General features: G+C 45.8%; 1 protein-coding gene across 1 annotated transcript; it reads right to left on the reverse strand.

Annotated features, from left to right (window-relative positions):
• Positions 1–658: 658 nt before the first annotated feature.
• LOC147673119 (uncharacterized) lies at positions 659–15051 on the reverse strand. Its single transcript, XM_086946553.1, has 5 exons — positions 14977–15051; positions 14743–14839; positions 11554–11707; positions 3641–3764; positions 659–922 (listed from the first exon to the last, which is right to left on the reverse strand). The coding sequence occupies exons 1-5, from the start codon at positions 15049–15051 to the stop codon at positions 905–907; spliced, it is 468 nt and encodes a 155-aa protein (XP_086802679.1). The 3' UTR covers positions 659–904.
• Between the last annotated feature and the right edge of the window lie 2416 nt (positions 15052–17467).

Here is a 17467-nt window from a genome sequence, read left to right on the forward strand (position 1 = left end):
AAGCCCCACACAGCTGGATTACTGAGAGTGGTTCGAGGCCCCACCCATTTTTACACCACTCTGCAAATGCGCCTCCTGGCACACTGCTGCTCGGGTGATAAAGTCCACTTTAGTCCTGAGGTCCTCATCGCCCCACCAGCAGGCGCCAAGAGGCGTGTTTGCAGAGTGGTGTAAAAAGGGGTGTGGCCTCGGACCACCTCACAGCAATCTTACTGTGTGGGGTTTACTAGAGGTATGAAGTGTTGGCAGCCAATCAGAAACAAGCTTGTGATCTGGAGGGTTCAACCAAACAGATCTCACAATTCTCCAATATCGATATCTGTAAAAGTTAACATTTCTCAAAAACTACTGAACGGATTTACACCATTTAAAGAAAGCAGTGTGCTTTCTGGACCAAAGGCTACATTTTTGCCAAACTTGGTGTAATTCCGTTCAGCAGTTCGGGCTCTAGCCGTGTCTAAAGTTTCCTATGGAAATTAACATGGAAAAAACACGCTTTGGGACCCCACCTTTTTTTCTCGGCCCCCGCATGATGATTCAGCCGGAAACTTTCAAAACAGGAGCTGACCTGAGCACCCCATTAGTTTTTAACATTTTGCGAAGATTTGTCAACCGGTGCCAAAGATTTATGCATATGTTTATGAAAAGAGAGATTTTTCCTTTAGTATTGCACATATTTATTCATCTGTATCATGCTGGCGCTGCCCTCTAAAGTCTTTACACTTTAAAGCGTACGTTTATGCTTTATAAAACAGGTACAAATAATAAATAGATATCAAATAATTAAACAGCAAATATTGTGCGATACAGGACATAGGTTTGCGATCATCCAGCTTCAGTGATTTGCAGTTGAAGGACGCTTTCTTCTCTGCTTTGCCTCTAGCTCCATCAGGTATTTGCTGATTTAAGTTGAAAACACTTCCTACAAAAAAAAGAGAAAATGTCCTTATCATGGCTGTTTCCTGTTGGATAGGCTCTTCACTGTTGTCATTTTTAGCTCTCGCATGCAGATTGCTTTAGCCGTCTGTTGTCAAAGAGCTATTGGGTACAGTGCAGTACAACGAGTGGGCTTTGGGTCAAACCCTTGATCATTATTGGATGCCTTCCTCGTCTATCTTAGTTCCCTCCTCCTTACTGTACGGCTTTCCTCCATGCTCTTATGTTTGTTCAGCCTGTAGAGCATTTTAATCTCACTGTGTTTTGATTGGATGAATTGTATCCAGGACCACTGGAATTATGCAGCAGGGTTGAGTAAATTATGTGGCAAGAAAAGGAAAAAAATGCAGTGTAATGCAGCACACTTTGTGAGAGACTTACTTTATTAATTTCTCATTTCTAATTTGTTAACACTGTCTGGGAATTAGCTACACCTCATTAGTACCAGCTTACCACCCAAATATAGCAATAAAAAACAAAAAAGGGGACCGGTCAACCTTTGCAAAGAGCCTTCCACTGAGCAGCAACACATTTCGCTGCGGTTTTTGTAACTTTTGCATCGTTTGAGTGAGAAACAATTATTGTTATCTTTAAATCTGCATATTATGCTGCAGGTGATGGTTTATGTGGCAAATGCAGCAAATCTATAATTCTGCAAAAAAAACTGGAGGGCGCACAATCGCATTTTTTCCACTGTCCCTGATTGCATCTCCATCCCTTCCTGACTACAGAGAAGTTTTTCATTTATGTTTCTGCGCTCCATGGGAAAACTAGTCTTTCTTCACTCTCTGCCCCAACCACTTATTCCCCCTAGCGTCTCCACCCTGCACTGTTCCATTCCTGTTTCCCCAAACAATGCTCACACACAACAACCAAGAGCACAGAGTGTTAAAAATATTAGTGAATTTTAAAGGTGATCAGGGGAGGCAGACAGTCGCAATCTGGCTTTTGTCTACAGCGCATAGATGTCAGATAATGTTCGAGGAAGGGTGCCCTGGAGAAACGTTTAAAACACAAAAAAGGTCGATGCTCAGCCTGTTTCGAGCACGCGTGCTGCAATAATGATGCCTGGCACAAAGGGCCCTGCTGAGTGAGCACAGGCAGGTGAGACTGCAGCAGAACTAGAGTGAGCAACAGTGAGCTATAGGGGGTGCTGAATGTGGAGACTGGGGACACAGAACATGAAGAAGAGAGCTGGAAATTTGTGTTCTTTTCTGGAGTGCTGACAAAAAAGGAAAAAAGTAGATCCCTGGATGTGAGCAGTGGAAGGATACATGCCATCCAATCAAAAGGATGGTAAAGAGGATATGTTGTGGGAGAAGGACAAACACAGGAAGAGGAAGGAAAGCCATCAATTAGGAACAGTAAGCTGTGTGTTGGCTCTAATCCCACTGTAAGTGTTTGGCGTGGCCAGAAGAGGTCTTTCACCGGTGGACAGCTAAAGGCTGTTCTGTAGGTGAGACCTAAAATGGATTTTTCTTCAAGTTCACTTCCACTTGTTTAGGGCACTAATGGAAGTAGTGAATCCAAGATGCAACACTTTGAGGGTGAAATGCAAGATTGGTTTCCATATAATTGGTCCCTGTCTGTCTATAGATGTGTAAAAAGTTATGGAATGTGGTCAAAGACAATTACTAGTAATTTGAATAAATGCTTCCAACAAATTCCATGTATCACTTTTGTGTTGTCCAGGTTCTGGCTCAACTTTGTGGTACTCCATTATGCAATGAAATCTTTTCCACCAAGAGTGAGTTCTAAATTATAATCTCACTCACACATAAAAATCTCAGCAAAAATGTATTTTCACAAAGAATTGTTCCACGGTTTTATTGTGCAAATGACTAGGGGTGGGCGGAACTCTTGGAATTTCATTGAGCAGAATTCCACAAAGTTGCATAAAAACCCCACAAGATTCCGTGGAGTTCCACCATAAGGCAAAACTATGCATGTCTTGCTGCTCGCATGGAGGTGAAGCACTGGAAGTGTGTTCTTCGCTGAGGTGTGCAAAAGCACCTGGCCATTCGAGCTGATTTTGCTGTAGCTCACGTAGAAAATCTACGTGAGAATCCACCCTCTGACCATGACTGCTTGCGACCACCTGTGTATGTAAATCTCACCGGAAATCCCCCTCACGATGGAAATCGTGCTAGGGTATGCCAGTTTACACTCATCAGCCGACATTTCTGGAGCCTCACGGGAAAATAAATTCCACCGCAGACGATTGACTGAATGTGGATGGAAGTCTGCGTTACAAGTTTAACGTGAAGTCGCCAAATTCCGCCAATTCTGCGAGCGGAATGAAACTTTTAGCCCGGGTCTACATATGACTCTGAAGAACTTTAAGAATACACAAAGCTTTTGAAGGGAAAATCTTAAAAAATGTTTTAGCAAAACTATTATTCAATAATATTATTTCCAGATAAAAATACTCCAAATCCAAGGAATGTGACACTTTTCAACTTTGTCATTAGTGCATAACATTTTGAAGACTTTTTTGATGCAGAAATCCATTTTTTGTATATTACTGTGCTGTACAAAATAGATAGCGACAATATTACGTTTTAGTGAATTAACAATACTTTAGGCGTACGTCATGCAGAGAGTTAGGCAAAGGTGAAAGTGTCAGGTTTTACACTACAGGACAAACCACAGACCCTTGACCTGTAAAATTCCTGGCGAGCGACAATTCTTGATGCAAACTTACATCAAACATGAGAATGGAGGATGCGATCAGCCCCACCAGTTGCCAGGGGCACTGCCAGCCAGTGCCCACAGAACTTGAGCTTAGCTGCCTGTGCAGTTTTTCGATCTCTGCCATGTGCTCCGTCCTGGGGAGAATAAACATGAGTTTGGTCACACAGAGTTCAAAAAGTACATTTCTGCAGGAGCCTCCCCTGATAAAGAATTTCCGATACAGCTCAATATGGAACAGCGTACTAGGTGTGATGCCAGCAGGGTGATTGGAAGGATAGCTCAGAGGTCCATGCGTGTGCTGCAAAACTCTTTACGTAATTTGATGGACATATCATATTACGATGGGGCCAACTCAGCCTTTCATCCGATTGCAGACAATTACATTATTGAAGAGACTCTCAAGTTTGTTGTTTGGATGAACAAAAGACAGCCTTAACACATTAATATGGATGAGGTGGAAGGGCACGTGTCCTGCTGCCTCTAAGTAACCCCCTCTGATGTGCCAACTTGTAATGAGCTGGCAATACTATACATAAATACACACACCAAAACATGAAACTGTGCTGAGAGGCCATGAGATGAGGAATGCTGTTCGGTAGCAAAACACTCTGCTACAACATCATGTACTATTCTGGGCAATGGCCAACCAGTCCCTAAAATGTGTAACGGTAAAGCGAAGGTTTTGAATCGCTTGTTGTATGGTTGTAATCATAAAAAATGTTTGCTGACAGTCGGGCTAGAATGTCTTCCTCTGCATAATTTCTTTAAAAAAAGGACTTGAGCCCAAAGTATCTCTTAGGAGCCCCTGACACCGGCACTGCTGAATGCTATGGGTGTCTACTCTAGTTGGCACCTCACACCGCTCTTTTGCTCCGGTCTTTTTATCCCATTAACAGTGAGGCTGCCTGGTCTTGATTCCACCTCACGCCTCTTTCTTCCACCCCTACACTTCCTGTCTCTTTATCTCATGAACACCAAGGCTGCCTGGTCTTGATTCCACCTCATGCCTCTTTCTTCCACCCCTACACTTCCTGTCTCTTTATCTCATGAATACCGAGGCTGCCTGGTCTTGATTCCCCCTCATGCCTCTTCCTTCCACCACTCTACACTTCCTGTCTCTTTATCTCATGAATACCGAGGCTGCCTGGTCTTGATTCCACCTCATGCCTCTTTCTTCCACCCCCTACACTTCCTGTCTCTTTATCTCATGAATACCGAGGCTGCCTGGTCTTGATTCCCCCTCATGCCTCTTTCTTCCACCCCTACACTTCCTGTCTCTTTATCTCATGAATACCGAGGCTGCCTGGTCTTGATTCCACCTCACGCCTCTTTCTTCTACCCCCTACACTTCCTGTCTCTTTATCTTGTGAATACCGAGGCTGCCTGGTCTTGAATCCACCTCGTGCCTCTTTCTTCCACCCCCTACACTTCCAGTCTCTTTATCTTGTGAACACCGAGGCTGCCTGGTCTTGATTCCACCTCACGCCTCTTTCTTCCACCCCCTACACTTCCTGTCTCTTTATCTTGTGAAAACCGAGGCTGCCTGGTCTTGAATCCACCTTGTGCCTCTTTCTTCCACCCACTACACTCCCTGTCTCTTCATCTCATGAATAGAGGCTTCCTGGTCTTGATTCCACCTCACGCCTCTTTCTTCCACCCCCTACACTTCCTGTCTCTTTATCTCATGAATATTGAGGCTTCCTGGTCTTGATTCCACCTCACGCCTCTTTCTTCCACCCCCTACACTTCCTGTCTCTTTATCTTGTGAATACCGAGGCTGCCTGGTCTTGATTCCACCTCACGCCTCTTTCTTCCACCCCTACACTTCCTGTCTCTTTATCTCATGAATATTGAGGCTTCCTGGTCTTGATTCCACCTCCTTTCTCCTTAGCTACATTTACTGTATCCTTAAATCATTCTCACAGGTTATATCTCATCCCTGCCTTCTTCCTCTGTATTTATGCTCTTCTTTTTCGGTTTCCAAACCAAAATCAAATCGGTCTCTCATCCCAAGAATTTGGCGCCTGTTGACCAGAATCAGGTTTTCAGAGACACTAGGAGGTTGCGGCGTGGAAAAACAATGCAGCCTCAACAACCTTCCTGTCTAGAGCTGTTTCAGTTCCAAACATTGCCGCTGGGTGTCGCTGTTTCTACAAAATCCACCTACTCGAATTTTCAGAATTTAAAGAGACGGCTCCTTCCAGAACACAAGCACAGGGCAGTAAACAACTACACGCTACTTACAGCCGAGGTCTGACAGGCCCAACTCTCCATCTCTCGGTCACAGCGTAGTAGTGGTGACAGTAGTAGATGAAGAAGTAGTAGTAACAAAAAATCACAGTCTTCATTACATCCTGAAGTTGTCTGTTTCGGCCCTGGCACCTGAGCTTTAAGTGGGCCGGGTCCTGCCGGTGCTCAGCACCAGCAGTTCTAAAAAGCTGTGCCGAAACGGGTCTCCCTCGAGCTCTCCATTTTTGCCCTCACCCACCAGATGAAAAAAAATCTTAACAATGCAGCAGCTGCCTTTGAGGTAACTTCAAAGAGACTCTTTAAAGTTCTTTCACAGTCTCTTCATTTTAGAACTGAAGGATTGCCATATTATATTCAATGCAGCCATAGTTGTTGCTTATGCAACTAACAACCATTGACAAAGCCAATAGTTTTGGTTTGCTGTAGGTGTAATGTTACTTGTATCATTTATCTGGATGCAATGACAGAAGCAGCAAAAACCCAGTCGGGCTGCACACCAGGCCCGGCTCCAGGAATATGTATTTGGGTGGGCCAAAGGTACATTTGGGTGGGCCACTGGTGGCCCGATTTATCACTTATATATCTAGCCAGGCCTGCTTCTGGGCCCTCCTTTCTCTCCGTAGTCTTACAAGGCACAGTAAAACGCACTCTTTTCAAAGTCTCTTTCTAAATGTTATCACTCTCAAAAAATGCTTTTCTTCCATGTAATGCCCCTTTGATGGGAAGAGGAGGTTTCTAAGGTGGAAGTTTCAAGCAAGTGACACTATTCGGGCTCTCTCTGTGCGAGCTTTCAGGGAGAAACCTGGTTCATTACTACCTTCACCTAACCCCTGACTCTGCAGCGCACTCCCTTACAGGCTTGATTATCCACTTTTCTATCACCCCTCTCCATTACACCTTATCTCACAGCTGACCCTGCGCCCCAGACACATATCAGCCACCATTCAGTTCCACTTTCAATATTCCCAGTAAAAAACAATAGTAAAATCACCTTCAAACTTGAAACACTGAAAATAGCAGTAAATGTAATTAGCGTGCATGTTAAAGTATGATCCACAGTTGTCCTAATCGGCCGGCTTAGTGCTGGTGCAAAAGTATTTTTGACCTCTTTTTTTACATCTTTCTCTGTAGATAACTCAACTACCACCCTCTAACAGTGCCCTTCGCCTCTGCGTAGCGACTCCCCCTCATGGCCTCCTCCTCAGACTCCCCAACTACCACCCTCCATAAGTGCCCTTTATCTCTTCGTAGTTCCCCCACACCCCATGACCTCCTCCTCAGATTTCCTCACTGCTCCCTCCACCAGTGCCCCTCATCTCTCTGTAGTTCCCCCCCACCCCATGACCTCCTCCTTGGATTTCCTCACTGCCACCCTCCACCAGTGCCCCTCATCTCTCTGTAGTTCCCTCCACCCCATGACCTCCTCCTCGGATTTCCTCACTGCCACCCTCCACCAGTGCCCCTCATCTCTCTGTAGTTCCACCACCCCATGACCACCTCCTCGGCTTCCCTCACTGCTCCCTCCACCAGCGCCCCTCATCTCTCTGTAGTTCCACCACCCCATAACCACCTGCTCAGCTTCCCTCAATGCCACCCTCCACTAGTGCCCCTCATTTCACCATAGCCCCCACCCCAAGACCTCCACAGATTTCCTCACTGCCACCCTCCACCAGTGCTCCTCATCTCTCTGTAGTTCCCCCCACCCCATGACCTTCTCCTAAGATTCCCTCACTGCCACCCTCCACCAGCGCCCCTCATCTCTCTGTAGTGCCCCCCCAACCTGCTCCTCCTCGGCTTCCCTCACTGCCACCCTCCACCAGTTCTCCCTCAACTCTCTGTAGTTCTCCTCCACCCCGTGACCTCCTCCTCGGCTTCCCTCACTGCCACCCTCCACCAGTGTCCCTCATCTTGCTGTTGCCCCTCTCGCATATCCATTCCATTCGTTGTATATTATTATTATTATTATTATTATAATATTTCTTATATAGCGGCAGAATCGACCCCCGAAGGGGTATCTCTGCGCTTGCCTTGGGAACCCGTCCTGGTTTTTCCCTGTGAGATAGCCCCTACAGGGCATCCCCAAGGTGAAAGCCAGGCATCCCGCCGCGGGGGGGGGGGGGCGTTGTGGAGATTAAGCAAGCTTAATGCCCAGAGTTGCAGAGTGTGAACCCATGATTAGGTCAGGCACCGAAGCGAGAATTATCGAGTCCATGGACATTTTGAGCTCAAGACCCTGCCGCGTCGGGAATTGAACCCTGGTCCCGGGTCTGACCTCTGCTTCAGGGTCTGCCTGCTCAAACCAGTGAGCCACACTTCTCCATAGCGCTACTCATATGAGTGTAGGGTGTCACAGTACTTTACATAACAGCACACATTATACAGAGACAATGAATCGGTCTACGGGGAATGTCACATAAGCCAATGAGGATTACAAGGTGTAGAAATCACATCCTCCACACTTGTGGGCAGTATATTTTACAAGGGTTTGGTCTGGAGAAGCACACACTCAGGATTTAAAGAGTACTCCAGTGTTTGGGGGCTGGCTTTACTGATAAAAAGGTATAACTGCCCAAACTCAGTCTTTTTAGAAACATTAGAATGTTGAAAGAATTGAGAAGTTCTAACTATATCACAACACAAAAAAGCGACGTTTGTATTCAGCTCTTTGATGACAGTTCATAGGTCACTGTCCTATGTTAGGATAGTAACTTCTGAACTGCAAGTAACACAAGGATCTCTGTGACAAAGGCAGTAACCCACTGAGCTATTCCCATAAAATTCAGTTTATTTGCATTTAAAAACTACCAAAAGACAAATGGTTGCTCTGCAGCAGTATCATAAATCACTAGTTATCTGAACAGTTTTTATTGCTGTTGTACATCGGTGGCAGATTCACTGCGAGGGCCAAGGCTCATATTGGGGGGTGTCATATAGATGCTGCTTTTCTATATACTGTGTTAAGTTAGCATGAATTTATTAAATGTTTAAACAACATATTTTCCTTCGGCTTCAGTTTGCACACGACCCATAATTGTTATTGTAGCTTTCAACCTAGACGAAAGATGTGATTTATTTGAGAATAATATGTTATTGCTCTGATATCAGTTGTGCTTGGTACACTTGGTACACTGTCTGCACACTGAGAGCTGAACCCTCTAAGAATAACCTAACACAAGGTTGCTGGGAGGTCTGATCCTCGCACCACATTAGACATAACACAAATAATGTTGCTGCCAACATTGGGCTCTACGCGGGTTTAAGATAGAGTTACTGAGAATGCAAAAACACACTTGGCGATGCTTCGCATGCAGAGAGCTGGTAGCAGATGATGTGATCCTCTCCTCCTGACATTTAGAGGTATGGGCCCGCCCTGCTAAAACCCAAATGAGACCTTCTTAGATATAATATAGTATGCTAATTAGGGAGTGCGAGAAATAGGTGTTATTAATTTCTATTGATTTTAGCATTATAATATGCTATCACCGTTTGCTTATTATGGACTCGTAACTATGCTGATAACTCTGATTCTTATAATATGTATTTTTGTATTATATAAGATACTGCGTTTGAGAACCTTGCATTGAATAATAAATATTTCAAAAGTGCACGTGTCCTCTGTTACTCCACGTTCTGGTTTGAAATGATTATAGAGCGAAAGAGTGTTCATGTGTTCCACGATACCTGAGGTAACCTAAGTTCATGTTCTGGTTTGTCTAAGTCATTGGGAGTTTGTTATGACCAATGAGACACTGTAGCTAGCTCGGTAAGGGGATTTTGGATACTGAGGTGAGTTTTGGGTCACTCTAATTCACTGAGGTTCCTGATCTCTATGCACAGTTCTGTATGAGAACGGAATCCCTGCTACAGGTCCACCCGGCCCACCCTCTAGAACTGAGCCTGCTGCACACTATTCTAAGCACAGAATTTTCGCTTATGTGTTTAAAGCCACGCCCTTCGTTAGATTAGCCACGCCCATTTGAATGACGCCCCCCCCCCTTTTTTTCATCCCACTTAATGCCCTGCCTGGCACATATCTGGTAAGCCCTCCAAACCCTGCTGGTCTGCTGTCACATTATAGCATTGCTGATAGTAGAAGCAGTGCTACTAGAGATAGTAGGCGTTGTAGCAGAGGAGCAGTAGTAATAGAAGCAGCAGTAGTAGTAAATAAAGAGTGCATACTCACATTACGTCTTAATGTTGTCTGTTTCGGCCCGGTGCTTGTCCAGTTTATCCTCCAAATCCCTGCCGACTCTGAGTCATGTTGTAGAAGTGCTTATAGTAGAAGCAGTGGTACTAGAGGTAGCAGTATTTGTAACAGGAGTAGTAGTGGTAGAAGCAGTAGTAGTAGTAAATAAAGAGTGCATACTCACAATACATCCTGAAGTTGTCTGTTTCGGCCTCAACACTTGTCTAGTTTATCCTTCAGGCATTGCCAGCTCTGAGTCATGATTTAGAGATGCTGAAGTAGGAGCAGGGGTAGTAGATATAGTAATAGCAGCAGCAGAAGGAGCAGTAGTAATAGAAGAAGTAGTAGTAGTAAATAAAGAGTGCATACTCGCAATACATCCTGAAGTTGTCCGTTTCAGCCCCAGCACTCATCCAGTTGGCATTTCAAGCTCTGCTGGCTCTGAGTCACGTTGTAGAAGGACCGATAGTAGAGTAAGTGGTAGTAGACAGATATCAGTACTATTACTAGAAGAAGAAGAAACTGTAGCAGCAGCAGTAGCAGAAGTAAATAAAGATCTAATTTTCAAGTTACTTCCTCAAGTGGTCTTTTTCGGCCCGGAACTTGCCCTGTTGTCCCACCACACCTTGCTGGCTCTGAGTCACATTGTTATAGGAGTAGTAGTAGTGGTAGCAAAGAGAGTAATTGTCATAGCAGAGGCGCAGTAGTAGTGGAAGCAGTAGGAGTAGTAAGTAAAGGTTGCATTCTTACATTGCATCCTGAAGTTGTCCGTTTTTGCCCCGGCACTCGCCCAGTTAAGCCACCACGCCCGCTGGCTCTGGGTCACGTTGTTGTAGGAGTGACAGTAGTAGCAGTGGTAGTAAAAATAGTAGTAATTGTAGCAGAAGAGCAGTAGTAGTGGAAGTAGTAGTAGTAGTAAGTAAAGGTTGCATTCTTACATTACATCCTGAAGTTGTCCGTTTTTGCCCCGGCACTCGCCCAGTTAAGCCACCACGCCCGCTGGCTCTGGGTCACGTTGTTGTAGGAGTGATAGTAGTAGCAGTGGTAGTAAAGATAGTAGTAATTTTAGAAGAAGAGCAGTAGTAGTGGAAGCAGTAGAAGTAGTAAGTAAAGGTTGCATTCTTACATTGCATCCTGAAGTTGTCCGTTTCGGCCCCGGTGCTTGACCAGTTGTGCAACCACGCCCGCTGGCTCTGGGTCACGCTGTTCTAGGATTGATAGTAGTAGCAGTGGTAGTAAAGATATTACTAATTGTAGCAAAGGAGCAGTAGTAGTAGTAAGTAAAGGTTGCATTCTTACATTGCATCCTGAAGTTGTCCGTTTCAGCCCCAAAACTCGCCCAGTTAAGCCACCACGCAAGCTGGCTGTGGGGCACGTTGTTGTAGGAGTGACAGTAGTAGCAGTGGTAGTAAAAATAGTAGTAATTGTAGCAGAAGAGCAGTAGTTGTGGAAGTAGTAGTAGTAGTAAGTAAAGGTTGCATTCTTACATTACATCCTGTAGTTGTCCGTTCCGGCCCCGGCACTCGCCCAGTTGACCCTCCAAGCCCTGCTGGCTCTGGGTCACGTTGTAGTGGTCCCACCTCACCCCCTCCAGCTCTAGAGTCAGTTCAGCCGCCTGCGCCTTCCACCTGTCCAGGTCAGCTGTGGGTGGGAGCAGAAAGAAAGAGCTGTAGTAAGAAGTGTACACTTGTCGAGGTAAATCACACTACGCAGTATTTAAATGTAATGCAGGGGTCTGCGTACACAATCCTCTAGATTACATCTGAACGGCGACCATGGCATATGTGGTGTTTATAGCGAGGAGTAGATTTTGGAAGAACTGCCCAACCCAATTTACACTACACAGGCACTGCACCTAATATACTACACCATTGTAGGCAAGCACAGTTTAACCAATACAGTACGTGAACCATCGTAGGACAGCGAAAGCAAAGTCTAATGGTAAATCTGCCTGGACTGTATCTCAATATCAAACAGTAAAATGCACTACTCCGCGACCCCTTGAGTGTGTAGGGTTCACATGGCTAGCAGCCAATGAGCGGTCATGAAAATGCCATGTGAACACAGTCACAGGCATGATGTTCAGGGACTACGTAAGTATTATCTGCAGCTTGTTAGTGAATCAGCATTGAGTGAGTAAAGAATTTGTAGGAACCCAAACCCCAACCTACCTACACTAATATTGTTACTTCCTAATCTGCAGCGTCAATAAAGTTAAGACCAAAAGCCCCCCCTGTATGAGACACACTCTCTAGACTTAAACTTTTTATTTATCTGTTTTGATAATTAACACATAAATAATAAGCATTGTCAGTTCCAATGCCAATAGCTCAAACTCTTGTAAATGAGTGACCTATTCCACTTCAAAGAAGTGGCCGCCATTGCCCCGGCTGCTTGGAAAGTGAAATGGCGCATGGCGCGCTGAAATGTTGCAGAAAAGCAGGCACTGCCTGCAGTAGGAGAAACTCATTAAATAAAATAGTGCTTACAGACTAAAATAAGACTCACCGTGTAACAACCGAAGTAAAAGGGCCAGTCCTCATGGGAGGCTACAAATGAAGACAAGGCGGGACTAAGAAGGGACTAACAAGCCAATTAACTAATCAGAAGCCAGCATTTACGAAGGACAATGACACAAGCCAATGAAAAATATGGGCAGAGAGTGGGCGGGGCTTCAAGCCCACACTCAAATAAAGCATGCCTTGCAGAGGAGCCCATGCGCTGCCCAGGCTCGACCTTAAAAATCATGCTATAAAATGGTTGAAGGAGAATTTAAAAAATAAGAGGCCTGGGTGAAATTTGTGGAAATTTCTTTGTCTTTGTGAAAATTATGTAAAATGCTCAAAATATTACTCAAAGTTATGCATTATGAAATCAAATGCTGGTTTTGGCTTTTGCACTAATTTGTAGTCCAAAATGTGTCCTTAAGACCCTTTTCGGTGCAAAGACATTTTTAATGCTAAATGGATAATGCAAAATTGTGTGTGACGCCAACCGCTGCTGCATGTGCTCAGTTCATTCCCATTCTTCCCACTCTCCTTCTATAGGGTATTTACTTGAACAAACTCTCCATTACATGACATGGCGTAATGGTGTAATCTCAGGCATTTTGCTTAACAATCGTAAAAAGAAATGCAGAAAATTACAAGTTTATGGTGGCATAAATGAAATTTCCCCGGTCCTAATAAGCTTCTTTTAATGATGCTATCCCTTCCGGTGCACTGGCTCAGAGCCAGGTTGCAAGTGCTCACAGAGAAGGCGGCTGAAATGCCAGAAACCGGTCCCAGGATGCTTGTTTCCGGTCCAGGGAAGGCATGGCTTGGCACTTCGGGCTGGACTGTTCCCATGAGGCACAGGGTCAGACTGATTTGCATATAGCCATGTCTGAACTGGGGTGGCAGAGTGGGCTAAAGAACGGTGATGAATTAAACCCAGATCTGTTGACTGGGGGTGAGTGTTTGATTGGTTCAGATGCTCCGTCCATCACCACCCCCTTTTTGTACCGCACAGAGAAAAACAAGCATTGGTAAAGCTTATAGGTCTCACCTTTTTGACTTATTGTGTTTTCCAGTGCTTTATGGGAATGCTGTGCAGCATTATCAAAAAAAAAGAATAGAACAACCATGTGATGTCATGGTGCACGCATGAGCGCTGATGTGCCGTTGCGCTGCTGGTGGCCGCACGTCTACTGAATGATGCAGATGCCATTTTCTTTATTTTTTTTTATTTACCAAACCAAGATGATGGACGCCAATTGGAGCGGTATGAAAAATAATTTTAACCTACTCAAAAACACTTCCTTGAAACCTGATCAGTACAACATTAAAATGCTGCTGGGCCCTCTCAAAAAATTAAAATAATTCTTTTTAAGGACCGCGACGGGTTTCGAAGCCACAAAGGAGTAGGTGGGGGAAAGCAACGGGCAATGCGCGCAGGAGCAAATGACAACCTTGAGGCTGGAGGAGAGGGGGGTTTAGAATAGGTAAAAAAAATGTAAGCTAGGGAGGCCGAAGCATTGCACAGAGTGGGGGACGGGGGGTGCAACATGGAGCCAATGGGGTGGGGGGCAGGCGTGGAACAAAAACCAGCACATGAGAAAGTGCAAATGGAAGGAGGAGAGAGCAACAGGAGACAGAAGACGGGTGTCGGTATTTGGGGGTTAGCAGCACGTGAGAGAGAGCAAGAAAACAAATAATGCACTCTCATGGAGTGCTTGAAGATAAAGAATAAAGTAGTCCCTAAGTGTGAGAAGTAGAAGGAAACAAGTCAGCCAATCAAAGGGATGGTAATAAAGCAAAGCTCCAGGCTATAGAGTAAGAAGCAAACAAGAGAGTGACAATGAAGCCAACCAATTGTAAGTAATGGGAGGGCTCTAAGTTTCCAGACTGGTCCACAAGATGTCTTTCGTACGCTTGTAAATTCTGTCTGTAGGTAAGACCTAGAGCAGCAAGCCCAGAAGGGGGCACGCAGGATAGGGTGCCAGCGACACAGACACTAGCGAGGGGAACCAGTGCAAGATTGTTTATTGGGTGTGATCAATTCAGTACCAGTAAAGGATTTGAGTGGCATCTGTACCCACCCGTACTCCAGACCGTAAGGACACTGGTTGTTCCTTCAAGGTACCCGTCTCTCACTCAAGGTCTGCCCCAAACTCATGGAAAGTTGGTTGTTCTCACCTTGTAACACTTCATTTCTTGTTTCCGCGTCGGTGTATTCCGTTAGTGCGGCAGCCGTGGCATTTTCCAGGGCGGTTAGGTTCCTCTGTAGCACGTCCTATTGAGAGACAAGATGGAGGCAGATTTTAGGATTGGAGGTCATGCAAGGACCCAAGTGATGCTTTCAGAGCTCCCAAGAACTATACGGTGCAAGGGAGCGCCACAGACTATAGACTCTTTGTGGCAGATCTATACATTTTCAGAAACATTTGTATAGCCCATGTCTTGTGGAATTCCACGTAGGTTAAGTTGCACATTTCTCTCCGTCATGTTACTCCTCAAACTCCCCCAACAAGTAGTGTCTGTGAGTCCTTGTTCTAGGGCTCTACCCGTCTACATGTGCTCGCGTCCGTCACTCTATGGATACGTGATATGTATATGTTCTGTTAGAGGGATCGTGTATAGCACCGAGATCACCAGTTGCTTAACTCTTCGTGCTTTACGTTCTCATGGACCTATCTCTACGATTGTGGTTTACTCAACGGAGGATCTGCATAGGCAGTCAACGTACACCTGGATCAAGTAAGTGTAGTTAGACTGGTTGTAAGATGAGACTCCTCCCTATAATGTGGAAACGGGTATTAGAACTATCCGGCTAACCTGTGCCATCCAAGGCATTGTGGTTGAGTCGAGGCAACGGCACTTGCGCCCTCCTGAACAGCCTCAGCGGTTGGGTGTCAGTGCAGTGTTTTTTGAGCGTCTGTTTCACATTGGGCGCGTTGTTCCTGATCTACATGCTACGGCCAATGGGATCATGCCACCCGGAGTTGGATTTGGTGCGTGGGGGGCAAGTTCCAGGGGGTCCCCTCAGCCCAGTACTCTGGCTGGAGAGCTCCTGATTGAGTCCAGAGGTGGCCCCTCCACGTATCTTGCAGGGAGGGCTCTTCAAGTTTGTAGTCACCTACGTACAGCTCTGTTGAAAAGTAAAAAACAACTTCTAGCACCTCACCGCTGTTGTTTTACACTTGTATTGGCTACACCCAGGACAGCACTGCTTAAAAGCTGTACTGGTGCAGAAAGCAGGCACGTTTATTTTGCAGGGTTGCTGGGCGTATGGTTTGATTCGGACCTCACTTTTGCGCCACAGATTAGCCGAGTGGTGGGGGTCTGCTTCGGGGTCCTGAAAGCTCTGCCGAAGGAGCTGGACCTTCTTCCGATGGAGGCTAGACGGACGTTGGTGCATGCCTTGGTCACCTCGAGAATGGACTATGGCAACCTCCTGTACCTGGGAGCTACAGTCAGGAGTCTAGATCGTCTGCAGGTGCTACAGAATGCCGCAGCCCGGCTGGTTCTGATTCTCCCGATAAGATCTGCCTCGAAGGCCGCGCTGCAGGCACTGCACTGGCTTCCGGTCAGGAGTAGGATTGAGTTTAAGGCCCTGTGCATGTGCCACCGCATTCTGGGAGGAAAAGCACCTGGGCCTTTACAGAGCCTTATTACACAATACAGACCTGCTCGGCAACTTAGGTCCACAGGTACAGGCCTGCTGAAGATCCTGAAAATTAAAAAGACCCGTTTTAGGGGCAGGTCTTTCCAGTTCCTTGAGGCAAAGGGTTGGAACAAACTTCCGCTGGAACTGCGCATGGAACCTTCTGAGGCAAGGTTCAGGGGAAAGCTCAAGACGCATCTATTTAGGCAGTAATTGAGGCACATTTGAGCAGTTCTGGGGGGCCTGTTATTTTCACTCATCACAGCGTGGGGACACGCTGGTGTGCGTAACCAGGCGCTTTACAAACCTCCCTATTATTATTATTATTATTATTATTGGGTGAACCCCTCCCTGCCTTCCTCTGTGTTGCTTGTCACCCACCCCCTGCCTCTGTGTGGCTTCCACCCTACTTTTTTCTCTGTTTACCAATCCAACTCGAATCAACAAACAAAATGGGAAAAAGGTTCACACCATTGTGTAGCCACGCCCACGCTGCCTGCGTGCAACTACAAAATGATGGGGGAAGTCCCATCGTAGACTGTTTTATGTTTTTAAAGTCATGCTGCTCGGCATCATGGAATCTGTGTTGCCCGGCTAGAACCATTAGGCAATTCCAAAGGTCCTAACGGGGAGAACGGTTTGCTTTGCCAATGCTTTTTACTGTTGATTTCAGTGATATTACCACAGACATTGCCCGCAGCAAGCTCAAACCCACACAGTCTTTAATACTTTGCTAAACACCTATAAAGCATATGGCTACATGTTTAAAAGTGGCTGGATTTGGATATGAGCTCGCTGGTTTGCTAATGGGGGGGGGAGGGGGGGCACTTTGTATCTGGTGCCTGGGCCTATTTTTTGTCCCAGTTAAGCATGGGCAAATTTTGCGAATCTCGCGTTCGCGAATTTTGCGGATTTGCGAACTCGCAATTCGCAAAATCCGCGAATTCTCGCAAATTTGCGGATTTTTTTTTTTGTGTGTTCGCGCGGGTTTCTGCCAGTTCGCGAGGGTTTTGTACAATTTCGCAAACGCGAACTTACCTGTCGGGTCGCAAGTTTCGCAAACTTGTTGTTTCTACGTGTCCAGCCTGTTTGGGACACTCTTCTTCATCACTGCCACTCTCTGTCACCACTGCCACTCTCTGACTACTCATGCCACCCTCTGGCCTACCCATGCCACCCTCTGTTTCATCACAGCACCCTCTGGTTGTCCAGTCAGTGTACATTATTGTGGCAACGCAAGCACACCTTCCCTGCCTC

The sequence above is a fragment of the Lissotriton vulgaris genome, chromosome 12 (genome assembly GCF_964263255.1).
Source record: "Lissotriton vulgaris chromosome 12, aLisVul1.2, whole genome shotgun sequence".
In the NCBI taxonomy this organism is placed as follows: domain Eukaryota; kingdom Metazoa; phylum Chordata; class Amphibia; order Caudata; family Salamandridae; genus Lissotriton; species Lissotriton vulgaris.

Bases quoted from the DNA above. Each gene is read 5' to 3' on its own strand.
- LOC147673119 (XM_086946553.1), bottom strand. From the start codon at position 15,051: ATGACGGAGAGAAATGTGCAACTTAACCTACGTGGAATTCCACAAGAC. The intron at 11,708-14,742 runs GTGAGAACAACC...TCCCACCCACAG, and splicing joins AAGAAATGAAGTGTTACAAG to CTGACCTGGACAGGTGGAAG. The intron at 3,765-11,553 runs GTAAGAATGCAA...TATTCTCCCCAG, and splicing joins GGACAACTACAGGATGTAAT to GACGGAGCACATGGCAGAGA.